The following is a 26,100-nucleotide window of genomic DNA, read 5'->3' on the forward strand; positions in this document are numbered from 1 at the left end:
TTAGTTTGTTATATTTTGTTGAAAAATTTTGCATCTGTGTTCACCAGGGATATTGTCCTGTAATGTTCTTTTCTTGTGGTGTCCTTGTCAGGTTTTCCTATCAGGGTGATGCTGGCCTCATAAAATGAGTTTGGAAGTGTTCCCTCCTCTTCTGTTCTTTGGAAGAGTTTGACAAGGATTGGTATTAATTCTTCTTTAAATTTTGGTAGAATTCACCAGTGAGGCCCTCTCTGGTCCTGGACTTTTGGTTGTTGGGAGGTTTGTGGTTACTAATTCAGTCTCTTTGCTGGTAATCAATCTGTTCAATTTTCTACTTCTTCTTGATTCAGTCTTGGTAGCTTGTATATTCACTCTTGGTAGCTAGTAGCTTGGTAGCTGAGATCAAGACCTGAGCTGAAATCAAGAGTCGGCTGCTTAACCCACTGAGCCCCAGGCGCCCCCTCTTTCATTTGCTTCTATTCATTGGAGTCCTCTCTTTTTTCTTGGTGAGTCTAAAGATTTACCAATCTTGTTTATTTCTTCAAAGAATCAGAGCTTAAGTTTCACTGGTCTTCTCTACTGTCTTTTTAGTCTCCTTTTCATCCATTTCTACTCTGATATTTGCTATTTCCTTCCCCTACTAACTTTGGGCTGAGTTTATTCTTTTTCTAGTATCCTGACGTATAAAGTAGGGTTTTTAATTTGAGAACAATCTTATTTATTAATGTATGCATTTATCACTGTGAACTTCCCTCTCAGAATAGCTTTTGCAGCATTTTATAGATTTTGGCATGTTGTGTTTCCATTTTCATTTCTCCCAAGGTATTTTTTAATTTCTGTTTTGATTTTTTTCTTTGATTGTTTGTTCCGTAGCATGTTTTTAAATCTCCACGTCTTTGTGAATTTTCCAGTCTTCTCCTTGTAATTGATTTCCAGTTTCATACCATTGTGATTAGAAAATATGATTGTGATAGGATTTCACTCTTCTTAAATTTATTAAGCCCTGTTTTGTGGTCTAACATGATTACCCTAGAGAATGTTCTGTGTGCTTGAGAATAACATGTATTCTGTTGCTTTGGATGGAATGTTCTGTATATATCTGTTAGGTCCATCTGGCATAACGTGTCATTGAAGGCCACTGTCTCCATACTGATTTTCTGCCTGGATGAACTATCCACTGATGAAAGTGGGCTATTAAAGCCCCATACTATTATTCTGTTGCTGCTTATTTCTTTCTTAAGGTGTGTTAATATTTCCTTTATATATTTAAGTGCTTCTATGTTGGATGCATAAATATTTACAAATGTTATATCCTCTTGTCGGACTGACCCTTTCATCATTATGTAATGCCCTTCTCCATCTCTTATTGTAGTCTATTTAAAGTCTGTTTTGGCTGACATAAGTATAGGTATACAGCCCTCCTTTGGTTTCCTTAGCATAGAATATCTTTTTCCATCCTTCCACTTTCCATCTTTGAGTCCTTACATCTGAAGTGATTCTCTTACAGGCAGCATATAGTGGGGTCTGTAGAGACATATTATAATTAAAATGCCAAAAGTTAAAGACAAGGAATCTTTAAAGCAGCAAGAGAAAAACAACTCAATATATACAAGGGAAACTTGATAAAAAAAAAAAAATCAGATTTTTCAGCAGAAATTTGCCGGCCAGAAGAGATTGGCATGATATATTCAAAGTGCTGGGAGAAAAAAACTTCCAACCAAGAATTCTCTACCCAGCAAGGTTGTTATTCAGAATCGAAGGAGAAATAAGTTTCTAGAGAAGCAAAAACTAAAGGAGTTCATCGCCACTCAACAGGCCTTACCAGAAATGTTAAAAGGAAGTCTTTTTTAAGTTTATTTCTTTAGTAATCTCTACACCCAATGTGGGGCTTGAATCCACGACCCCAAGATCAAGAATCACGTGTTCTTCCGACTGAGCCAGCCAGGTGCCCCTAGAGGGATGTCTTTAGGCTGAAAGGAAAGCATGCTAGTAAGTAACAGGAAAACATATGGAAAGTATAAATCTCGCTGGTAAAGGTAAATATACAGTGAAATTTAGAATACGGTGATGTTGTAAGGGTGGTGGGTCAATCACTTATAAAGCGAGCACAAAGGATAAAAACAAAAGTAGTAAAAAGAACTAATTAAAGGATACACAAGATAAAAAGATGTAAAATATATTAAAAACAAAGTGTAGTGCAGGGAGTAAAAATGTAGAGCGTTAGGATGCATTCAAACTCAAGCCGTTATCAACTCAAAATTGACTGTTCTTTTAAGTTGTCCTATGGAAGCTTCACGGTAACCACAAAGCAAACACCTACAGTAGATACGAAAAAGAGAAAGGGATGTGAGTGTACCACTGCAGAAAAGCATCAAACCACAAAGGAAGAAAGCAGGAAAGCAGGAAAGCAGGAAAGCACAAAGAAAGAGAGGTACAGGAACTACAAAACTGCCAGAAAACAACAGAATGGCAATGAGCACATACCTATCAATAATACATAAATGGACTAAGTTTTCCAATTAAAAGAGCGGCTGAGGACATATTTTTAAGTAAAAACAATATATACTCACACACATCTATGTACAAATGCATAGAAAAGTCCAGAAAAACATACAGTGCTTACTTTTGGTGGGACAGGAGAGTGTTACGGGTTGCACGGTCTCCCCCACATTAATAATGGCGTTCTAAGCCGTAGTACCTCAGAATTTGATCTTATTTGGAGAACTGAGTCTTTATAAAGGTAATCAAATTTAAAAATTAGGTCTTTAGGGTGGGCTTTTAATCCAGTGTGACTGACATCCTTATAAAAAGGGGAAATTTTCTACACAGACATATACAGAGGGAAGATGATATGAACAGACGTAGGAAGAAGGTGGCCATTTATAAGCCCATGTAAAAGCCTGGAACAGATCTTTCCCTCACATCTTGCGTTTGGACTTCTAGCCTCCGTAACGGAGACAATGCATTTCTGTTGTTTAAGCTACCCAGTCTGGACTTTGTTATGGCAGCCCTAGCAATCTAACACAAGCAGACTCCCATTTTTATATTTCTGTAGTATATGACATTTTTATAATGACTATGTATGCTACTTCTATAATCAGAGCACCCCCCCTCAATTTTTAATTTTGGAAAATGAGAGAAGAGACAGAAGATGGGAGAAGAGGACCAGGCATGACTATTACATAACTGGTTTTATTCCTCTTCAGTAAATAGGGAGCGTACTTCCTGCTACTCGCTCTGTCCCGGCTCCACCCCCACCAACACTGCCCTTTAGGTGGCCAGCTTGCCCTGAGGCGACTACTTGCTGAGAAGACCAGTGGGCCCTAATCTGCTAGGTGATAACTAGGGTCTGGTCATGCAAGATGTCACCAGGGCCATCTCCCTTCATTCCACACATCTGGTTCAGGCCTAGACAAAGTGCGGCATTTCTAACCATCTCGTCCCACGAATCAGAAGTCCGAGGCCTGCAGGAAGAATGCCCGCAAGCAGCTGGCACAGTTTTACGAGCCCTGGCCCCTCATTCCCGTGGAGGGGCTGCCTGCTCGAAAGCTACATTAGAGTAACAAACCACCCTAGGAGTCCTCGTAGAACAGAATTCTTCCAACATTTTTCATCTGGGAAGGTGTCCTGCTTTTCCAGGGCGGGGGTGGGGGGTTGCCCACTGTTGGGGATGTGAGGTGGGGAGCAGCAGGGAGGAGCAGAGGCCCAGGAGAGGAGGACACTGACATGCAGGGGTCAAGGCCACCAAAGAGGGCTGGAAGGTTTAAGCCAGCAGCGGTCCGCAAGACCCTGTGCTCCAATCCTGGTCAAACAGGCTGAGCCAGATCCAGCCCTCTGAGAAGAACTGCTCAGACAGAGGCCCCGGACTTGCTGGCAAGTTGCATGCATTGGTCCCGGAGGAATCCAGTCAGCCTCGGACACTTCTGCAGCCAGCACGTGGGCCAGCAAGGAATCCAAACTGAACTTAGAACTGCAGAGAGGTTAAGAAAAAGAAATCTCAACGTATAAGCGGTAGGTCTAAATACTCACAAAATAGCCGAAATGACTTTGGCCTCTTGTGCTTCAAGAGGTTGTCCTCTCCAGTTGCTGATGTTTCCAGAATACGGGAGGAACTGAGGACAGGACTAGCATTTCGAAGCGCCTCCTGTGTACTGCACTGTAACCACAGCATAGCCTTCGACCTTCCCAATGTGCCGAGGACAGGTGGTAGTCCACTTGCTCTACCTGAAAAAACCAAAGCTCCGAGAGGTGAAGTCACTCGCCCGAGGGTTAATGGCTAATGATGGCGGAGATGTCCAACCACATGAATGAACGAATGCACTTTATGCCTGCTTTCTCTCACCTGAGTGGAAACGATCCCTCTTCTCGGCAGAGGTTTAAAGGAGATGACGTGTGCAGCGCTCCCGGCTCCTGGCTAAGCACACGGGGCACCAGGTGACCAGCTAATCCTGAGGCAGCCTGATGGGCCCAAGAACGCAGGGAGGACTGAGCAAGGCTCTTGACTGGTGACCCCTTTTCAAGCCCCAAAAGGGAGGTGAACAGAGGTATGAGAGCGAGGCCGGGAAAGGACCAGGGCTCACCAAATTTCTTGAAAACATGTTTTCCATTGGATGTCTTTACTTCTTCCATGTTGGCTCTTGACCCCACTATAATCTTTATCTCCTTCCTACTCTGAACAGTTTTTGTGTTCTCCGATCATCTCTTAGTTACTAACCTTTATGGCTTGTTTCTCTCCTCTTGCTTTCCAACTTCCAGCATCTTCTATTGTTTTTTACCTTCGCCAGTGGCTTGTTAGAGGTAAAAGACGGAGGGCCCCTCTACATGTCTTTTTAAGGCCCCTGCTCGGTTCTCTAGAGAGGAGCTGAAACTTTCCTCTGTGACCCTTAAAAGACCCCACACTTTACTTCCTCCCAGGGATTGCCACTGTAACTTTTGAGCATCCAAAAAGCCCATGTGGAAGGGAAAGCGGGCAAAATGTCACTGAAACATAACCACTCTGAGGAGACCAAGGGTCTTGCAGTGTTAACAATTGTTTTCTGTGAGAAACTGTCTCCTAAACTCCACACAAACCCACCCACCCGAGGTTCAGCAGGAATTGGTGGAAAACAACTCGGAGGAAGTACAGCTGTTCCCTCTGAGGAGCACGCGTGGGGGAAGCCAGGCCTGGGGCTCGGGGGTGTTCCCGGGGCTGTGACATAGAGCATTCCTTTCGCTTGAGGCATCCAAGCCCAAGGAGCTGCAGTCTCCCCTCGGGAATATGACATAACTGCAGCCGGGAAGGGCCTCACAAAAACAGACCAGTGTCCACGCGTCCTGCTCCAAAGGAAGCCCCTTCCCATCCTCTGCGAGAACTCTCGCGTGTGCCGAGACAAATACCCCAAAGTCAACGATCTGATAGGATGTGTTTATATTTACACGGTACGTTGTAAAGCAATGGCTACATTGGTCATACATATTAGAAAACATAAAAAAAAGTTAACTAAAATGTACATCATACACTTGTATATATATTTTTTACACATAGGTAAAAAGGCTTATAAAAAAATCAATACAACAGGGTTTTAGTATACAGGTAAAGAATGAATTATGCTTCAGGCACTTTAATTTGTTAATGTGAGCAAATAGCTTGGGGGGTTGGTCAGAGGAAGCTTCCAAATAAATCTTTTGGTTAATGTTTTGTTACCACAGATACAAAAATAAAATCTGAATAATTTCTCTCAAATGATTGACGTCAGTATGGCAAAGCTGACTGGGAAAATACTACACACTGTTCAGCTGCAGTGTGGCAATTAGAGACGTATTTACATCAATGTCCCCATGGCTATTCTTGTGCCCTTAACCGCTTGCTGCCTTCACAGACCAAAACGTAGAGGCGGAGTAAGATTCACAAGCACAACTCTTCAACGGGGTGGAAAAGAAGGACAGGGGGTAAATAAGTGAATGGGGACTACAAACAAAACGCGGCAGGATGTGTGTTCCTAGTGAAATAAATAGGGGCACTTGAACTGAGGTCTAACAAACCTACATTAGTGTTGTGCTTTGTAGAGAGGAGAGACCTTGAGAAAGGCCCTGAGGAAATGCCTCAGGATGGGGGGCTGGGTGGGAGAGGGGGCTGGTCTCTCAACAGGGTCTGGAGGCTGGCTGGAGGTTTTCTACATGTTCTCCAGGCTGGGAAGCAGTTCTCTTGTCTTCCATCACCAGACTGACAGCTGTCTGCTCCTTTTCCAGGCCGGAAGGCCCAAACCAGTCACTCCAACAAACGAAAACATCTACCAACTAACTCATAAGCACACGGAGTATTTACACCGATGATCTGACTAAAGAAGTGTGATGGGCGCTCGGAAGAGCTGAAAAACGTTCCATGAAGGTAAGCATGGCTAGCACTTTCCCAATATGATTGGCAGACTGGAAAAAAGTCCCTTTCCTTGAAGACTGCTGTCCTGTGTGCAATAGAGAAGGGATGGGGAAAGTGGAGATACAGAGAGCAGGCCATGCCCTCAGCTGGCAATTACCACAGGAAGATCATGGCGGGAAGAACAGCCAGCCTTGACAAGCCTGTACCCCACGGTCTCCATGATGTTCTGATTGTACTATGCTAGGTACCACTCTTCACTTTTTTCTTTCTGCAACAAGATTTGGCTACTCCTTGCAATATATTAGAAAAATACTCTTTTCCAGCTAATCAGAAGCCTCCTACATGGCAAGGCGACAGGCAGACCCAGACTGCTGACCTAACCATCTGTGCACCCGAACTGGCAAGTCTGGGATTGGAGATGCAGGAGAAAGACACTTCGGCATTGGAAGGGTTTTTACATATGGCCTTGTTTTCTTCCCTCAAGTACGAACGAAGAATTTGGTGATGTGAAATTCAGTCCAGAATGAAAACAAAAACAGAAACCCACAAACAAAATGAAACCCACCACTCTTCAGATTAAGGATATTTAAAATGTTACCCCCCCCACCACCACAGAAAATAGCCAGTGGGGGGGTGGAAGGAAGCTCCTCTAATTTTATTTACCACAACCTCAGTGTTTCTCATGGAACTCTTTGGAGAACGTGTGTGTGTGTGTGTGTGTGTGTGTGTGTCTGACTAGACTATTTCGTTCGCAAAACAATGAGCACAATGTCTTAGTGTTTTCTTCTAATAAATATTCCTAAATTTTTAGAAGTGGTGGTGACACAATTTTAAAAAGTTCTATTTAAGGGGTTACCGGGGAGGATCAGAGAGACCTGAAATCCCCCTTTTCTAGCCCTGGTCCATGAGGATGCAATGCGGTTTAAGGAATTTTCCTGATTCACACAAGTTAATCTGAAGTTAAGGCTCAATTCTCAGTCATTTTATGGGTGAATGTTTTGCATCCGTAAATAACTGACAGATTTTGGGGGGAGGGAACAGAAAATGATGGGCTCCAGACAGAAACTGCAGCTTACTTGGGAAATTTAGCTTTACAAAAGTTAAAAGCGATCTTGTTTTGTGGTAGAAGTTTGTTAACTAGCTCACCTCCTAGACATAATCTGACTGCAGGTTCAAATACTTCTGGTGGGGTTTCATCTTTCTGACACTACCTATCCGCAGGAACCCGCAAGCCGAGCCAAGAGAAAGAGGGTCTCGGAAAAACCAACGACAAACCCCACCCCAAACCAGCAGTTCCGACTACAGGCGCCTTTGCACTGGAAGAAGAGGCGGGTAGGAAAGACATGAAATCAACGCGTGTATAAGACAGTTAGATTGATTACAGATTGTTAATAATACACGAGTGTCTGCGCGGAGGTGCCTTTCCTTCGAACACTGTGTGCGTGCGTGTGTGTCTGGGTGTGTGGCTGATGCAGAGTGGGTGGCTGGGGGGCGGGGGGAAGTGCAGAGTCCACCAGGCGGGCTCCCCAGGCTGGAATAGCGCCTCAAGGTACCAGGGAGCAGGGAGGAAGGTGAGAGTATGTCGGAGACACAAGCTCCCTTGTGGCTGTGGGAGGAGGAGGAGGGAAAGGAGGCAACGGAGTCACACGGCCGCTTTGTGCTTCCCGCCGCAGCACCTGCACATCACTCCGCAGTGGTAGCAGGCCCGAAGGGGCAGGTAACAGCACATACAGGGGGCCAGGAACGACAAGGCAATAAGAGCCATCCACCGGAGGCAAAACTTCTCGTCGCTAGTGTCGCACGAGCACGGGTCTGTGTAGTCCCCCTCGGGGTCCGACATACAGTGATAGAGCATGCTGTCCGCACACCACATACAGCTCACGCGGCGGATGCAAGTTCTCACGGAGTCGGGCGCGTCCTGACAGTGGCCCCTCCGGTTCTCCTCGTGGTTGAACATGTCCCTACAGTACTCGCACCGGGAGCGCTCGCCGTCCTCCTTCCGCCGCCGGGACTTGCCCCGGGACGGCTGGGTCTTGATCACGCCGCCCCCGCGCCCTTTGGGGTCCTCGCCGAGGCCAAAGTCCGAGGAGTCCACGTACGGGTAATTGTAGTCGTGCTTGGGGACGTCGCCCTTGGCGAAGCGCACGTACGAGTCGGCGTCGTCCGACGTGTCCGGGGACTTGCCCCGCACGGGCGCATGCCGGTAGTCCTCGTAGCCCGTCAGCCAGATCTTCTCCCTCGGGTTGATGCGCACGATCTCCTCGTCGTCGTCGGGGAAGCTCACCTGGCGGTAGGGCCTCGGCATCGGCTGCCCCGGGAGAAAGGACACAGCATTTTATAGCAGCGGCAAAAACAAACAAACTCCTCCACTGTGTACCTTTGGCCTTGACCGAGGCATTTCTTGAAAAACAAAAAACAAAAAAACGGACCCATCCTGGAATTACTGGACATCTCCTTGGTCCAAGCTGTGATTTTAACCCACCCCTGGGTCGGAAATCCTTTCGTGGAGGTACTCCCGCACAGACTGTAAAACGGCCCTCTGAATTCTTGGAAGCTGAACACAACCCACCCAGAGGGAGCAGCAGGACCTGAGAGGCCCCTGCCCACCTCCCTTCATTCACCTCCTCCACCGAGGAGGCGGTGACCGCAGTCCTGACTTCTGACGGCTTAGACTAGTTTCACCCATTTCTGTACAACACGTTCCCTTTTCCAAGATCGGCTTTTTTGCCGGTGAAATAGAAAAGTACGGGAGCTCGCGGCCCCTTGTACAGGTGGCCTAGGTGGGTATCTGTGTGTATGCGAGAGCTGCATACTGGGCCGCAACAGAAAATGCAATCTGCACTGTGGGTCATGTTCAAGAAAGCAAAATGGATGCGAGGAGCTAGGATACAGGGGTATCCTGTCATCTGGTTGGGAAGATGCAGAAAGGGGAGGAGTGCAGATCCGGAGGCTGACTGCCTGGAGTCTGAATCCTGCCAGGATCTCACAGATGGCGAGGGGCAGGCTGGAATGGGAGCTCAGGCTGGAATGGGAGCTCAGGCAGGCCAGACCCAGAGCCCCACCCCCCGCCTTCCAAACCCACCCCACCTCGCATTCTCCTAGAGGCAAGAGAGTCACCTCCGCAGCCAGCAGCCAGTCCTGCTATGGCTTGCAGCGAGGCCCTGTCCAGGGTGGCCGGCACCAAATCCGGACTTAGGATAGACACAGGTACGCCTGCCCGACCCAGGCACTCTCTGTGTGGCAGAGAGAGAGATTTTCCACCTCTGAGGTCCTCTGGGGATGAAGGCTTTTTAAGGGGTAAGGAACATGGCTCTGAGTGAACCCACTGGAGTAAAATTCAGACTCTGGAATTTATCAAACAGCACATGGCTGTCAGGACAATGAAGAGAAAGACACATGGTGCACACAGAACCAGTCACACAGGTGTGGCTAACACCTGTCGCCATTATTGCCATTCTAATGGCAGGTCCTAGAATTTATCACCTGGTCATGAAATCTATCCATCACTCTCACAGACTGGGAGCTCCTTGAGCGCAGGGGCCACGTCTCACACACATTGCCTAATTCCTATTAGATTCCTGACAGTTTAACAGACTTTGGAAAACCACAATCTTCTATAAATCAAAACAAATCCTGGGAGCAGAATAGGCTTTGCTAATTATTTTGCAAAGTAAGGAGAGTCAAAAGGTCAATTCCCATCTAAAGCTACCATACAGTGATTTTTAAAAAGAACATTTTAATGCCAAAATATTAGGAAGCACAAGATTTTTTAGAGTTCTATAACTCTAGCTTTATGTTGAAAACAACAACAACAACAAACCCTCACTGCCCTGTTTTTTTCTTTTCAAAGCACATCAGTGGCCACATCACCCTCCATGGGCACCAGTCCACGTCCCACAGTTTGGGAACCTGCCCCACAAAACAGCCACTCGGTAAATATTTGTTGAATTACTGAATTTCAGACTCCAGCTCCATCTCCCCAAGCAAGCCTGGGCCTGCAGCCTGCGATGCCAGGGTGCCCGAGCCAAGCGGACAGCATTCTTTAGTCCTGATCCTGGCTCTGGGCTTTCACACCAAGCCAGGAAGCCCTCTGCACAGAGGAACTCAGGAGGCAGCGTAGCACGCGGGGTCAGCACACGCCTGCACCTGTAACTTGCTCCATCAAGAGCCCTAAGCCTTCTCCTCTATAAACTGGGGATGCCGAGGACCTGCCTCGTGGGGTAATCTGTGAGGATTTGACAAGACTAAGCACAGGAAAGGTTTAGACAGGGTCTGGCACGCAGAAAACTAAGGATGAGCCACCTCTCCGTCAATACAGAGAAGAGAGGAGGCCTGGGCTTGAGCTTCAGGCCATGTGGAAGGGGAAGGGGACTGCTCCAGAATCAGGAGCCGCCCACCCCGTGCTCTCGGAGGAACCAGACGGCTGCTCACCTGTTCGAGGTGATAGTGGTCCGTGGGGTAGGAGTCGTGGAGGTGGCCCAGGGTATAAATCCTCCGGTGCTCACAGGATGTGGGAGAGGAGATTGTCCGAGTAGGTTGTTCCCTCTTCTGGGAGGAATTAGAAGAACTGTCTGTAGCTGTCTGTGTAGAGGGAGGAACCAAGAGTTAATTAAAACAAAAACAAAAACCAAACCCACATACCCAAACCGAACACGCCGTCTACCCCCACTTGTGGTGTCTTACTGGACTTCCCGAAATCTGGAGTTTATCTTGGCTGTGGGAGGCAGAAGGACCCCTAAAGGGCCAGATTGTCTAAACATGATGTGGCTGGCTCAAAGGGCAGAGAAAGCCAGCCACCCGGCCCTGGAAAGTTGGGTTTGTTTTTTCAAATGTGGGAGCAGTCACCAGGCTTTGGGGGAAAGGGCTCGCGACATCAGGCCTCCTGTGAGTACATCCCAGTTTGATCAAGAACGGACACCTCATCTGTAGCCCTGGTTGCATGGGACTCTGGTGAGCAGCGGAGATGCAAATAGGCAAAAATCAAACCCACACATTTCTGTGTGGAGCTAACCTCAGCCTGGGAAAGTCTCAGAAATAAGGATACCTCAAGGGTATCGTGGGCACTGGCTCTCCCGGAGGAGATTTTGTAATCTTTGGGTTGAAGGCAAGCCTTGGGGGTCACTATATGCTGGGGGGGAAGGGAGGGGGAGGACTGCACAGAGAATGAAGGCCCCTGTCCGTCGGCGGGGAGTGCAGAGCTACTCTCCCAGGAGAGGCGATGGGTTCAGATTGGAGGCTCTGACAGTGTCTCTGGAAGGTGATCAGACACTGGGATGGACTGTGGACACCACCTTGAAAGCCAGGAATCCTCAGAACCCCCTCCTCCCCTGGCTCCTTAGAGCCCAGATCCTTTTCTCTCCCAAATCAATGAAAAGGTTTTTCTTGTACCTAGGTGTCCTATTTCTGGAAAATATCAAGGAATTCCTCCTTGGCGCTTGCTTCTCAAGCTCCTTTTCCCCTTGCCTCATTTGCTTATTTATCTCTTTATTTTACATGTTTTTTGTTAGCATCCTATATCTTTTTGGGGGCAAGGTTAAAACAAACTTATGAAAATTGTTTTTATACCCTCACCCCCAACTTAAAAACTATTACATGCCCAGAAAAACGGGACCAGTATTTAAGACAAAGATACCCATGTGCAACTTAACTACCGTTAATTTTTAAAACTTGGTGGATGTGTGCAGCACCTCTTTGGAGACCCAACCCTTCAGATGTTTTCCCTCTAATCCTGTTTGGTCCAACTGATGCAGAGCTGACGCTGTGTCTGATCCCTCAATCCAGAGTGACTAATTCAGATGCGGACTCACGGTCCTCTCTGACGTAATACGGAGATTTTTTACGGAGAGGTCAGAAAAAATGCTATCTTTATCTATGAATTAAGATCGAAGGGACCCTGGTGAGGACACAAGGACAGACCCTTCTGAGGAGGAAGTGCAGCAAAACCAGGAGAAGGCAGCCCCCCCCCATGCCATTCGAGCTTCTGGATCTCGTCAAGCCTAAACCTTGATCTACCTTAGGCCGTCCCCACGGTGTGAGCGAATGCCCTTGGTGACTTCCGCCAGAACGCGTGGGGTTCCCCAGCGGGGCGCACTCTGCCCTCCCTTCTGCCCCCTCGGTGGCAGTCCCGCCCGCAGCGCGCTCCTGCCTGTCCGGCGCTTACTCGTGTCCACAGCAGCGCAGTGGAACCGGGCACGCGGTCTGCTACTTCTCTCCCCAGCCTCTTGGGAGCCACCCGACTGGCAAAGAGCACATGCTGGCATCCACTCTGGGGACAGTGCGGTCCACCTGGAGGCCAAGGGCCCGGCCCACCGTGGGCGGCTGAGGAGATCAGCGCCCCTGTGCTTGGGCGGGAGAGCTCGGTCGGATTGTGGGGTCCCCACCCGAGCCGCCCGCTTTCCACAGACGGGGGCCAGGACGTACGTCACCACTCGTAACAGGTCTCCGACCTTTTTTTCTTCCCCTCAGTACTTCAGAACTCAGGGAAGAATTGCTATTTACTCCCCAAATCCCAGTAACTGAAAGAAACCAAACTGACACACAAGAATTCTTTCTCCCAGACTTGGTCCTGTCTTCCCCCACTCTCCCCCATGCTCTCCTCACGTCTTCAGGGGTACTGACTGCCTCCCTCTTTTAACCCACGGGGACTGTAGATCCGTCTCGGTGCGTGCAAGTCCAGGCCCCGGCTACGGTGTGTCACACACAGCACGACAGACTCAGAGCCACGCGGGGTCCTGCCGACCAGGGCAGGCAGCCACTGCAGAGCTGGACTGAAATGCAGCCCTGATCACACGGCCCGCGGGGCGCCCACACACGGCGCTGCCCTTCTGGCTCCCACGAACCCTTCCCGAGGCCGCTCTGAGAGGGGTTTTGCTGAGATCAACACGAGCACGACCTCTGCGAGTAAAAAGGTGCACCCTGCTTTAGGCAAGCCAGGAGATAAGGGGATGATGTGTCATGATACAAAGGTTTCTGAAGATCTCAATAAATATTTCCTGAATGAGGAGGTGGGGGCCCTTCAGCGTGATTCAAATCTCAAGGGTTAAATTCTTAAGCAGCACCCCACGTGATCGTCCTCTCTCGGGTTAGAAGCTACCTGCGTACTGAGCATTGTCATACGCACTCCACATCACGGTCGCCTCCGTGTTAGTCATCTGTTCAGCCTCCTCCACCCTGGTGTCTGTGACCTATGTCCAGGTTAACAATGTGTAGAAAGTCATTCTGAGCAATGAGGCACACCCGTGTTTTCCCCGTGTTCAGCAGCCACCAGCAATGCCACCTCTGATGCACCCATCCGACCTCCCTAACCCCCAGCAGCCGCTTCCCACTGCGCCATTGAGCGCAGAGCTTCCGGGACACTATCAGAGAATGTGAGATGGAGAAGAGCCTTTCCATATGTCCTCATCTAATGACGAATTTGTACAGGGAGCAAGAAGGCCAGAAAGCCCTGAAGCGTGTCCATAGTTCACGGCCTCCCGCAGGCAGAGCTGAAGCCCACGCCTGGACTCCGGCAAGGAGAGCACAGGAGAGAGGCTCCGCTACAGCCTGGACTCCGGCACGGAGAGCACAGGAGAGAGGCTCCGCTACAGCCTGGACTCCGGCAAGGAGAGCACAGGAGAGAGGCTCCGCTACAGCCTGGACTCCGGCAAGGAGAGCACAGGAGAGAGGCTCCGCTACAGCCTGGACTCCGGCAAGGAGAGCACAGGAGAGAGGCTCCGCTACAGCCTGGACTCCGGCAAGGAGAGCACAGGAGAGAGGCTCCGCTACAGCCTGGACTCCGGCAAGGAGAGCACAGGAGAGAGGCTCCACTACAGCCTGGACTCCGGCACGGAGAGCACAGGAGAGAGGCTCCGCTACAGCCTGGACTCCGGCACGGAGAGCACAGGAGAGAGGCTCCGCTACAGCCTGGACTCCGGCACGGAGAGCACAGGAGAGAGGCTCCGCTACAGCCGAGGCTCAGTCCCCATCTGAGCATCGGACAGAGCTGCCAAGCAGGGAGTGTGACCTACGAACAAAAGCTGTGTACTATCAGGGCACCTCCTAGAAACAAGGGGGGGAACCTTCTTTTATCTACATGTACCTTTTTTTCTTTTAATCAAGTAATCTCTATGCCCAGCGTGGGGCTCAAACTCATGATCCCGAGATCAGAGTCTTATGCTCCAGAGACTGAGCCAGCCAGGCGCCCCATCCACATGCACTGGGGAACCGACTCTCCCGTAACTCTGCTTATGGTTCCACAACGCTGGAGAAAAGCAGCCCACCTAAGCTATACACACGCTCTCTTACAAGCAAGATTCCTGACCGTCTGTTATTTGCATGCACAAGCCAATGACACCTACCAACTGACCAATCTGACAGTGTCCCCTTCAACTCGAAAAGACTCTGTCCGTGTTTTAAACTCCCTGTGCTCCCCAGGGGCTGTCTCTGTTGTGGGTTTGAGCTCAAGCAGCACAGAAGCAGAGGCTGCATCAACAGGCCTCCCCACATCCAGGGACAGCGAGCCTCGGCGCCGCCCCCTGTGGACAGCGAGGGCCGGCACTGCTGCTGACCTGCGGGAGCTCCTGTGGAACGTGACCCGGCGGAGCAGAACCACTGCCACCTGCAGATGTCGCCTCCGAAAGATCTTGCCTCTGGCCCTGGGTTGGACTCTGACTCAGTGTCCATGCCCATTATTCAAAGGATGTCCGACGAAGAAGTTTGCAGCCGAACAGGAGGCACCGAAAACAGAAATGTGACGGAGTGTTCTAATGCTAAATAACAAGGTCTCAGCTCAGGAAGACTGGATGGGAATCATCCTCCAGTTAAAGGTTGTGTGACTTTGTTCAAAGGTGTAATAAGCTTTGTGTGGTCTGGCGCCGAAGCCTTCTAACAGGGCAGAATGCCGACACAAGACTTTGGTAAGGAGAAACCTCGACAGAACAGGAGGGTGAGAAAAGGGACGAGGGGAGGGTGGGAGCGAGGGTCAGAGGGTACTACGATGAATGAGTGGGCACTGCCAACCTGAAAATCAAGAAAATAGAGACATGAGTGGCCTGATCGAATCCACTTGGATCGTGGCACTCATTCCTTTCCTGGAAGGTTTCCGGGTCTGGGCTGGGTGCTTTGTGGAATGTGGGCTCAAGACACACACGGTGATGCAGCAGGGGCGAGGCCACGTGGCTTCCAGCCTAGATGGGTGGACAACCCAGACCAAGGCTCAGAGGAAGAGACAAAGAGGTTCAAGTTTACCAGGGAACATCTAATAAAATTCTTCAAAAAGAGCAAGCTTCCAAGGGCCAGACTCTGCAGACATAAATAGTACTTATTTCGAGAGTTCAGAGATTTCTTGTCATTCCCCAGAATTTAACAACGGATGAGAGAAACACACCAGAGCTTTAAAAGTTGATACAGACTTTTCTTTTGAATAACTGACTTTAATGTGACGATATCTCACAATAAATCACAATCCAAAGAGCAAAAGATCCTGAGCTGAGGCTGCCTGGTTTGGGTGGAAACCGGAATGAACGGGGGAAAGGAGAGTAGAATGTCTCCCGCTAAACCTGTGGCTGGCTCCCTCCTACTGCACGGGCACGTTTTATAAGACAGCATTTCTTACTCTTGGCACCTTGGCTACTCTTCCCTTTCCTTGGGTTTCCCTCTTAGTTCTTGAAGCACACACATCTGTGTGCACATCCTGGGTCCGCAAAGAGCCTTCTTCATTTGGAAGGCCAACCTCTGACCAAAGGAAGCTCTAGGAAGGGAGGAGGGAAAGCACCAAGAAGCCAGAGCAGCGGAGGAGGCCCTTTGCTTAAATTACCCGTCCAGGGAGGAATCCTGGCTGTTGCCCAAGGGCTTTTGGGGGCATTCAGGGTGGGTCAGACTCTGCATTTCAAAGCGAAACAAGTGTTTTCAAGGCTTGTGCACGTCTTTGGCTCCCCCTGGGTTTTCCTGCTAAATCTTTGTTTTTTTCAAAAGGATGACAAAGATGGTGGTGGTGGTGGTGGTGGCGGTGGCAGCGGGCACACACTGCTTAAGGGAGAGGAAAGATGTGCCCGGGCTGTTCTCTCAAGGGCGCCTGGAACTACTTAAGAGGCACCTGGAGTGTCCTCCTCTGTATCTGCGACTGTGAGGAGGTTCGCAACTGGCAATTTCCTCCATCTTGGGGACGGAGACCAATGAGACGAACCCCACCTTCAGGAAGGCAAAAAAGGATAGTCATTTCATCATCCCTGTGTCCCAAGGAACACACGAAGTGATAGAAGAAAACACACGGTGTAGGGAGCCAAGCGCAAGGAGCAACCACATCAGGAGGTTAAGAGGCCCACATGTTTTAAATAAGGCCTAGAAAAACGAAGGTAAGAAATGTTTAAGGAGCCAGACCGTCGCACCTAGAAATCACACAGCCCTGTTAAGCACCAACTGCACTGTATAAAGAGAACTGACTCCAGGCCAGGTTAGGCCAGGTGTCTTGGACAAGCTGTTTAACTTCCCAGGGCCTCAGTTTCCTCGCGTGTAAAACAAGGGGGAAGCATCCCGTGACTCCACGGTCTGCAGGAGCTATGAGCGGGAACGTGTAAAGAACATGAGAGGTCCAAGGGGGTTGACCAGGACTGTTGCCTCACTGATTCGAGGGCCACAGGATTCCTTCAGATGGATGAAGCCGAATTCCTGCCTTGTCGGTAGATGCCGCTGCTACTTTACATTTTTAAAGGAGGCTACCTAGTAGTTATGACCACAATTTGTATTATTTTTACTGCAATCCACCACCAAAATAGATCTCAACAGCTGATGCAACCGACGCAATATTCGACCTTCTTTCCATTGCAAGGGCTTCTCATTTTAAGTATGTACATACACTAAACATAAATGTATACCATTCATCTCAGCCTTGGGCTGGGCAACGAGACTGATGACACGAAACTCCTGCTTCTCGGAAGACGGTAAACTGGATAGCTGAGTGCCTCGGAAAGCTCCTGGCCCGGGTGGCTTGACAAGCTGTTGTTTCTACCTCTTCGGGAGCACGCCTTCCCCTGGGAACCTGCTAGACCCACAGACCTGTGGCCACCCCTTTGTCCTTCAGCAAGCAGGAAGTGGTCATCTATGCTGTCGACAGGTCTTTGGGAACAGGTAGCACTGCCTCCCCCGTCCTAAGGGCCTACAGAGGTTCCAGGTTTCCGCTTTCAAAAAGGCAAGAAATCAGCCGGGCACGGGCTCTTGCATGGCCCCAGACAGCATGCAGTGTGGGTCTAAGAGGCGGCTGCAGGAGCAGGGGAAAGAGACGACTTTGTCCTTAGACTCCAGGACATTCTGCTCTCTGGGACCCAGAGGATAAAGTGGGCATTCTTTCATTGTGAAGAAAACAACAAAAACAAAATGCCCACTCATTGAAAAAAAAAAGTGTTAGGTTTCTAAATTCTGAAGTTAGGTGAAATTTTGCTGTGAAAGGAAAGGACTCTGATACAGCCACAGCTTGGCTTCACTGGACGGGCGGAGGGGGTGGGAGCAGGAAGGCGGGGTTACCTGAATATGCGCTCCCTCTGAAGGAGTAAAATGGAAAGAATCATCCTGCCAGCCGCAGCTCAAGACAAGGTGAGACGCATGTAAATGAAGACTCACACAGGTGGGAGGGCTAGCTAAATGCCTTTGGGCTTCCTGAAACTGAGAGCATTCCAGAGCTTTTGTTTGAGCCTTAGACGTATTAATTGCTTTAATTTAGCCACTGTAGGTATTCCGCATCGAATAAAAAGATCCTCCCCTTACTGTGCAATGTGAGCTTGGTAATTATTGTCATTTAGAAGATAAAGCAGCTCCCACCCATCTTCCGAGACCTTCCAGCCACCCTGTGCAGTGCTGGGTGTCAGCCAGCAGCAGTTAGGGGACGCCGCTTCCTGGTGTCGGCCACAAAGCATGCGGCTGCCCCTCCCACCACATTTTTTTGCTTTTCTTCATCAGCCACCATAGATTAGCTTCACTGGCTAAACTTTGCAGAAGTAGCTTATATTTTGAACCTATTTTCTCTTTTCCGTAGCCTCTCCCCATCCCACTCTGCCCAGCCCTTTGACTGCGAAGGCACAGACAACAGAAAACATTTTTGAGCCACTGATTATCTAAAAAGGACGGGGGCTTTCCAGCAGGGACCCCGGGGAACCTCAGACCTCCACTGAAGTAGTTTTGAGCCCAGGCACTCGTTGAAGGGGCCGTCATTTTGGAAGCTTCTTTGCAATGAAGGGAATCTGGCATATCTAATAAGTAACATTTACTGAAACTTACTGAATAAATACTTCCTTTTCTCAAAACTCTCTGAAAGGCGGCAGGCAGATGTGAAGTTTGCATTCAGGGTAGGGAGCCTCGGTGATTTTATCTGCAGACAGGGAAGTGCCAATACGTGGCTCACAGGGTGGCTGTGAGGCCCACGTGCGGTCACGTATGTGAAAGCGCAGGGCTGGGTGCCAGGGGCAGCCCCACAGCACGGCGCCTTCCTTCCCTCTCCCCTGGGCCAGCAAACAGAGGCCCGGAGGAAATACATTCACCTTCACGAGGTTCTGAGTCCAGACGATCAGCGATCAGTTCACTACTAGCAAAACCAAGTCTGGAACGCAGGCCTCTCCCTGGCTTCCAAACTCTGCATACTCGGGGTCACCCACCACTTCTTAGAAAATCAGTAAACGAACCCTCTTTATTGCAGAATTAATTAGATTTGTCTTCAGTTTTAACGTCTATTGGGATGGAATAAGTGGAAAGAACTTCAAGAGAAGGGAAATGTGCTACACTCCTTCCCATCAAACGAAACCTTGGTAATTACAAAATGCAACGAATTCACGGTTTTCCTCCTTCAATCAAGAATGAAAACAAGCACAACATGCAAATACTCGAGAGCCCATCCAGGACAAAACACACTGCTTCTCCGAACTTCAAACACTTGCTGTGGCCTCGGTCTACAGAACACCTGGGGTGGATGGGCAGCGCCTGGGGTGTCATTAGGGACAACTGCTCTGAACAGCCAGAAAGTAATAAAATGCAGCTTGTAGTAAACAGGATGTCAAGGGTTCAAGCATAGGGCACGAGGAAGGACCACGTTTTCCAGTCTAGGCAAAACATGGCTGGAAGCAGACGGTGTGGTAAAAGACATGACATTTTTCCTCTGTCAAGGAGGGCTGCCTGCCTGGAGTATGACGAAATGCCAAACGTAATCCAAATACCAGTCTTCGGCTGGCTTCTAGGTGAGAATTTAGACCCACGCAAAATGATGTGGATCATTCTTCTCAATTCGGCAAAGGATGGTACATAGGTTAATACCATTCTGGGTGCGCAAGGGAGCGGTGATCTCATTACACAGGATGGATGCCTTCAGGCTCTAGGGCTTAACTAGGAATTGCTACTGAGAAGAGCTGCCTGAATGCAGAAACAATACTTAGGTGGTGGTAGTAAAAACCTAGAAGGCAGGGAAAAAACAAAACCTTACATAGGGGAGGCTTTGCTATGGTCAGGCTTTGAGTTGCTATTCTGGGGACCTCTGGGCTGCAACATGCGCTCAGAAGACCCCAAATCTGTCACATGAATGGGCCACACAGGGCACAGCTCATATATTTATCCTCTTTTCTCTCCCCTTTCCAATTTGGGTCCCAGAGAACCCTAAAATATAATGCCTGCATTTGGTTGTTGTCTAAAAAATAGAACAGCTGAGGGGCGCCTGGGTGGTGCAGTCGTTAAGAGTCTGCCTTCGGCTCAGGGCGTGATCCCAGCGTTATGGGATCGAGTCCCACATCAGGCTTCTCCGCTAGGAGCCTGCTTCTTCCTCTCCCACTCCCCCTGCTTGTGTTCCCTCTCTCACTGGCTGTCTCTCTCTTTCGAATAAATAAATAAAATCTTTAAAAAAAAACAGAACAGCTGAAATATCAAAAATATCATCATTCAACAGAAGAGGAAAAAAATAGCCATGGTGAGCTGGAAAGGCAGGGGAGGGTGTTCACGGCTCCTGCACCATGAGCAAGCCCTGCGATCTCCGGCGAGTCCCCCAGGAGACCCTGACCTGCTTCCACAACCAAAGCTATAAAACCAGGCGAATCCTACTTCATTTGCCAGAGGAAGCAGGCTGGCTCATGTGATAGGAACTCAAAATCCCTTCCAATTCTAAGACCTGTAATTCTAAGGAGTTGGCATGTCTACAGCTAGCCTCGCCTCCCTGCAAGCCAAACATTTCCAGCTAATTATCTGCACGGTGCACCTACTGCTTCCTAGCACCAGGCGGAGAAAACAGCGGGAAGAAGCGCACCTCCAACCGCAGACCTCAACGTCTGTTGTGTCTCTTTATGTCTTTAAATGCCTGATGGGGAGGACCAGATTCGCTGGAATTCAGGTGTTTCTCGATTCAGCCTTCTCCCTTGACCCCCTGGCCCCTCTTCTGAGAAAACCCTGGCACTCCTTGTTTTAAGAAACTCAACGCACGTATTACCATTTCATATCTCCAACGGCGGGCGGTTTTGCCCCTCCCCATCTGCTCGTGCACCAGAGAAAAACACACTTCCAGTTCTTGTGCTTTTCTCCATCGTTTCCAATGCTATGTGGTTATATGCTACTACTGTTCCCGATTTGCAGATTTAGATATTATTTCAGGACTTCTTATTATGGAAGATGAAGACTTAGCTATTTTATACACCCCCAAGGATCTGTCTATAAAGCAAATACTTCTCCTAATCCCCAAGCTTTAGAGCCAGAATCCAAGCACTCAGCACAATGACAGCTGAAGCAGGGACAACACTTGACCGCAGATTCTGGATTGGCCCGCTCTAGAAGTATGTGTACATACACACTGCAGCCGCGTTCTCCCAAGGCCGTATTAAAATTATTCTGGTCTACCTATGTAGATGCTAATAACAATTAAAAAATGATTTTAGACTTTGGCGGCAGTTATTAAACCACTGGGTTTTAATGGACCCAACCCTACGGAACAGGATTTGGGAAAATTCTTCATTAAACGGCCATAAAACCTAGAGCCGTTCTAGTTCTATACGGTCCATTTTTTCTACTTCTCCTCTTCTCCCCCCACCTCCCTTTTCTTGCAGGCTCTGAACCCTAAGTTGGGGAGCAAACCAGATCAGTTTATCCACAGAGCTAAACTGTTCCTATCTCAGGCTGACAATGGGCCTCCTCCACAAGATATGCCAAAGCACAGGTCTGCTCTGTAAGACAGGAGCATAACTGAGGGAACAGGCTTGACGGTCTTTCCATTCTGTCCAAGTCTCCCCAGCCCTGAAATGAAAGAAACTAAAAGCTGTCAGACAGAGGAGCCAACAAGAATGTGCCAACTCTTAGCAATGCCAAAAAACCTGTTAGAACGCTAACCTTTTCTGTTGTCATTGCTTTATTTTTTTTTTGCATTACTCACCTTCCAAATTTTACCAAATGGCTCAGCCTCATACCTACATATTTAACGCCAGGCACAGCCTTGCCATGTAGGTATTTGTGTTCACCTGAGCCGGGCACTGTAACTGAGGTCCCCATGAGCAGAGGGGCCACGAGGAGACTGGGTTGCAATGGGGGAGAATTAACGGGAGGGCAAGAAGCCGCAGGAGCAGTCAAAAGCTTCCAGTGAGTGACAATGGTTGGAGCTCAGCTCCTGTTTGTAGACTCAGCAGAAAACACAGCTAGAAAAACAGGACACGAAGCTACCAAGCATCCCTCAAAATCACCCAAATCTGCGTGCCCCCCCCAGGATAACAATACAGCAAATGAATAAAATATGCAAACCTACGACTGTTACACACTGTATCTGGGGTTCAGACCACCCGTTTACTGCGCACCTTTAGAGCAAAGCTTTATAGGGTCGTTGAGACTATAGTGGTGAGTGTCCTGCTTCTAATTAAAGATTCATTCATTCAGCAAATAAAAAATTTAAAAACAGAAAAAGGGCAGGCTTTCAAATGGCAAGACAGAAATCATCCACAGAGTGCTCTGGAATTTCAAAGGAGACAAAACGACTGCGACCGATGGGAGGGAGCAATATTAGGACACATGAAAATCAACAGCCCAAACTCAGAAAATCAGGACAGTTGCTCATCGGGAGTCTGTGCTGGTGGCTCTGGCAGGAAGGGTGTGGACACACAGCAGGCTGGCGGCAGTGGAAGGGGATGCAGAGGCACGGGAACACTGACGGGGCAATGGCACTGGCAAGTGGCCAGAGGTGCGTGGGCAGGGTGTGTGTGTGTATGCACGTGCCAAGCAGGACACTAATTTTCCTCCGAGGAATTACAGCATGATTTCACAATCCTGAGAAGTTAGGAGGACAAGCTGGTTTGGGGGATAAGCAGGAGAGCTGGGGAAGTGTGAGCAGGGACAGCCCATGCTTGGTGAGTTGGGGTGTCTCTTCCTCCACTTTATTTCCCAACGTAGAACATGCATCAACATACTGTCCACAGTGTTCTATGTTCCTTCTAGCCCCGCGGAATCCCCTGAAGCAGAGGGAAACCCCTGGCTCTAGTGGTAAAGATATACTCCTGGTTCCTCAAGTTAGAACCATACACATGCCAAATGTGGTAAGCTTTAGTAAATTCATTTTGTGAGAATTAACAGTGGAAATGTCATCAACACCCTCCCCAATAATACTTTTTAAAATGCATAACTTGGGCAGCTGGGTGGCTTAGTCATTTAGGTGTCTGCCCTCAGCTCAGGTCATGATCCCAGGGTCCTGGGGTTGGGCTCCCTGCTCAGGGGGAAGCCTGCTTCTCCCTCTCCCACTCCCCCTGCTTGTGTGCTCTCTCTCTGTCAAATAAATAAATAAATAAATAAATAAATAAATAAATAAATAAATCTTTAAAATAAAATAAAATTAAAAGAAAAAAAAAAGAACCATACACATGCTCTTCTCCCAGAAAACCCTCATAATTCTGTTCCATCCATAAGTTGGTTAAAAGGTCTTCTTGCCATTTATACTCTATACTAAATGAGTTCCCAGTTCTAAATATCTGTCCTATCAATGAAAGTTTTAGAATACAACGAGCTTTGGGAAGCTGCGGACTATAGAGGAGTCAAGGCCGCCCGCTCCCTTCCTGGGCTCCAGCTTTCAGACACCTCCTGTACCTAGTGAGTAAGTCCCTGATGACCCTCCCCGACCTTACCTTACAGCCTTACATGGGATGACTTCTAATAGTCAAAGGCCTAAGGACGAGGCCTGCCCTGGGGAAGGGAGGTGCTACTGTTAATAGCCCCTTGTTTGTAAACAAATGGAACAAAGGCAAACAGGTATCAGGGCCTGCCTGGAATGCAATTAAGTGGAGCTCCTTCTCCGGTGAGACAGCCCAGCTGTTTCCACACTTCCTTTTGGGCATTCGGCACTACCCTAGAGCAGCAAGCCGAGCCCCTGTGGATTAAAGGACAAAACCAGGAGGGATGCTGGCTTCCATCACCCCTTTCCCTCTTGCCCTCTGACGATTCTATAAATCACTTCTGGCAGGTAGCTGGGAAGCAGCTGCGAATGACAGTTTTTCTCTGGAGCACAGGAAGCCACCTTTTAACCCGCCTGCTGTTGTTTGTCTCTCGAAAAACGTGACAAAGGAACAGATGTAAGCAACATGCCAACTGTTGAGAGGATCTGCTCGGAGCACTATAGGAAGCCTGTTCAGAGCCACATCACACCAGCCTCTCAATGGAAAGACAACTGAATTCACTTCCTGACACCCCTACGCACGCTCTGTTCACGTCAGGTTGGGATCCGCAGCCCTCAGGCGACTTGCCACGCACATCCCTGCTTCTGCCTTCGCCCGTGCTGCCCAGCTTTGAAGCCCCTCCCTGAGCTGGGTTCAAAGGCCACTGAGGAACAGGTCAGCCTCACCTCCCAGAGGTCTTCTCTGACCCCTAGATCTCCCCGCTCTCCCCTCCGTAGAGTACCCTGAACTAGAATACTTTACACAGTCGGCACCCTTCCACGGGTCAATCCAAACCATCCTGTTATCTCCGTGAGGGCTCGAGGCATGGTTTACACACCTCTGTATTCCCAAAGTCACATTTTTCAAATCACTGGTTCCATGATGAGTGCGCTGGGAAACACGTTGAAAGGGCTGCAGCCAATATTTAAAAGTATGAAATAAAAATAGCTTATGAAAGATACTCTTGGGATAAGTCAGGAACTAGTGCGGAACTATCAGATGATTATTACAAAATTCCTATTAATTTTCCTAGGTATAGTAATGATGGTGTGCTTTGTAAGAGAACGCCTCATTTCTTGGAGATGCATGCTGAAGTAGTAAAAGAATTACAGCACTGAGGTGACTTACTTTCAACTGGACTGGCAAAAACCAACACCAAAACCACATGTGTGCGTGCATACACACATGCACAGATAAAGCAAACGGGGGAAAATGTTCCAACTGCTGAATCTAGGTTTTCACTGTGTGTCCTCTCAATTTTCCCGTGGTGCTTTAAAAGTCTCGTAATAAAAAGTAGAAGAAAATGAAACGGAAGAGAAAAAAAATCAGACTGCAGAACATGAAGTATGATCTGGTTTCAGGTGTCTCCGGATGTGTGTGTCTGTGTGTGTGTGTGTGTGTGTGTGTGTGTGAGTGATAGGTTACAATGTAAAAGCACTTCTTACTGTGGGTCAAGGCCAAGAGTTGGAAAATGCTGCCCTACGGCTTCCTCGCCGCACCAAGCACACAGCAGGATTGCAATGGACTATTTGTTAACTAACTTCTAGAAGCACAGGACTTCAATGAAGAAGCAAGCTGAGAAATCGTTTGGTCTCCAGCTATATCCCATTAACTCAAGCTGTGTCAAACTATCCAAGCCCTTTCTTGTCAGATGTTTAATTACTCATCAGAAAGGCTTATTCTGGCTTCCCCCCGGATGCTAGGGAGGGCTTAACAGAAGACTCCAAGTAGGCTGACCAGGTGTCCCGGTCTGCCTCGGCTTGAGGTGTCTTGCAGACTATGGGGGACTCTGGGTGTTAAAACTAGGACAGTCCCAGGCAAGCCAGAGAGCTGGTCACCCTGGATCTGAGGGAAGACCGTATGAGAACCTTGGACAGATCGGGGAGCGCTCTCCCTCTGACATCCCAACAGCGACAGCCAATGCCAAACTGTGCGGTCTCTCTCACAGCCTTAAACAGAACCTCTCTCCGATTAGTCACCAACTAACCTGGAAAGCAAAGGGCAAAGGGAACTTACTGTAAAAACGTCATCATCGCCAAGCTCAGCTTCATTATGGATGGTGGAAGATGATGTGGTTGAGCCTAAAAAGATAAAAAAAAAAAATGTAATAAAACACATTTCCAAAGATGATAAGTCAAAGCCAATCATGTAAAAAACGTACTTTAATAAAACCACATTCCATTCCTTTTGAATGTGAGTCATCAGAAATACATAACCTGGGAATTAAATGTTTTTAATTTACTCCTCTAATTGACTCTAGCTAGATGTTCCCTAAATTAAATCTGCCTACTGTTGTTCTCAATTAATCCCTCAAACTTCTTCCCTGGCCGCTAGAAAACAAGCACCCACAGAGGCACCTCAGAGGGGCCGGGAGGCCTGCCCACGACTCGGAAGCACAGGCACCACAACCAGCCTCCCCCAGCGGTCCCCCCGGGGAGACCTGCCACAACCTCCGTGTAAACTGGACTTACTTTCCAGTCTTTTCATCTGCCAACAAGAGGGTTTGTCTAAATGGCTTGTACGGTTACCTCTTGTTCTGAAATGCAGACACTGGACTCAAAAACCCAGACTGGGGGAGCTGCCCTCTAGGCTAACACCCACCCAAAGAGGTTTTCTCTTGCAATATTGGGGCACCAGTGAGTTTTCTGT

At 48.6% G+C, this 26,100-nt stretch overlaps 1 protein-coding gene across 2 annotated transcripts in view; it reads right to left on the minus strand.

Moving 5' to 3' along the window:
* Positions 1–5,371: 5,371 nt before the first annotated feature.
* The window catches only part of SPRED2 (sprouty related EVH1 domain containing 2), a 110,967-nt gene continuing 90,238 nt past the window's right edge, over positions 5,372–26,100 (minus strand). For both annotated transcript variants that reach the window (XM_057309403.1, XM_026484455.4), the window contains 3 exons: positions 25,468–25,532; positions 10,766–10,915; positions 5,372–8,642 (listed from right to left, as the gene is read on the minus strand). In XM_057309403.1, the coding sequence (XP_057165386.1) occupies positions 7,977–8,642; positions 10,766–10,915; positions 25,468–25,532 (881 nt within the window). In that variant the 3' untranslated portion in view covers positions 5,372–7,976. The remainder of the gene's footprint in view (positions 8,643–10,765; positions 10,916–25,467; positions 25,533–26,100) is intronic.

Source organism: Ursus arctos, unplaced genomic scaffold, assembly GCF_023065955.2.
Source record: "Ursus arctos isolate Adak ecotype North America unplaced genomic scaffold, UrsArc2.0 scaffold_8, whole genome shotgun sequence".
In the NCBI taxonomy this organism is placed as follows: domain Eukaryota; kingdom Metazoa; phylum Chordata; class Mammalia; order Carnivora; family Ursidae; genus Ursus; species Ursus arctos.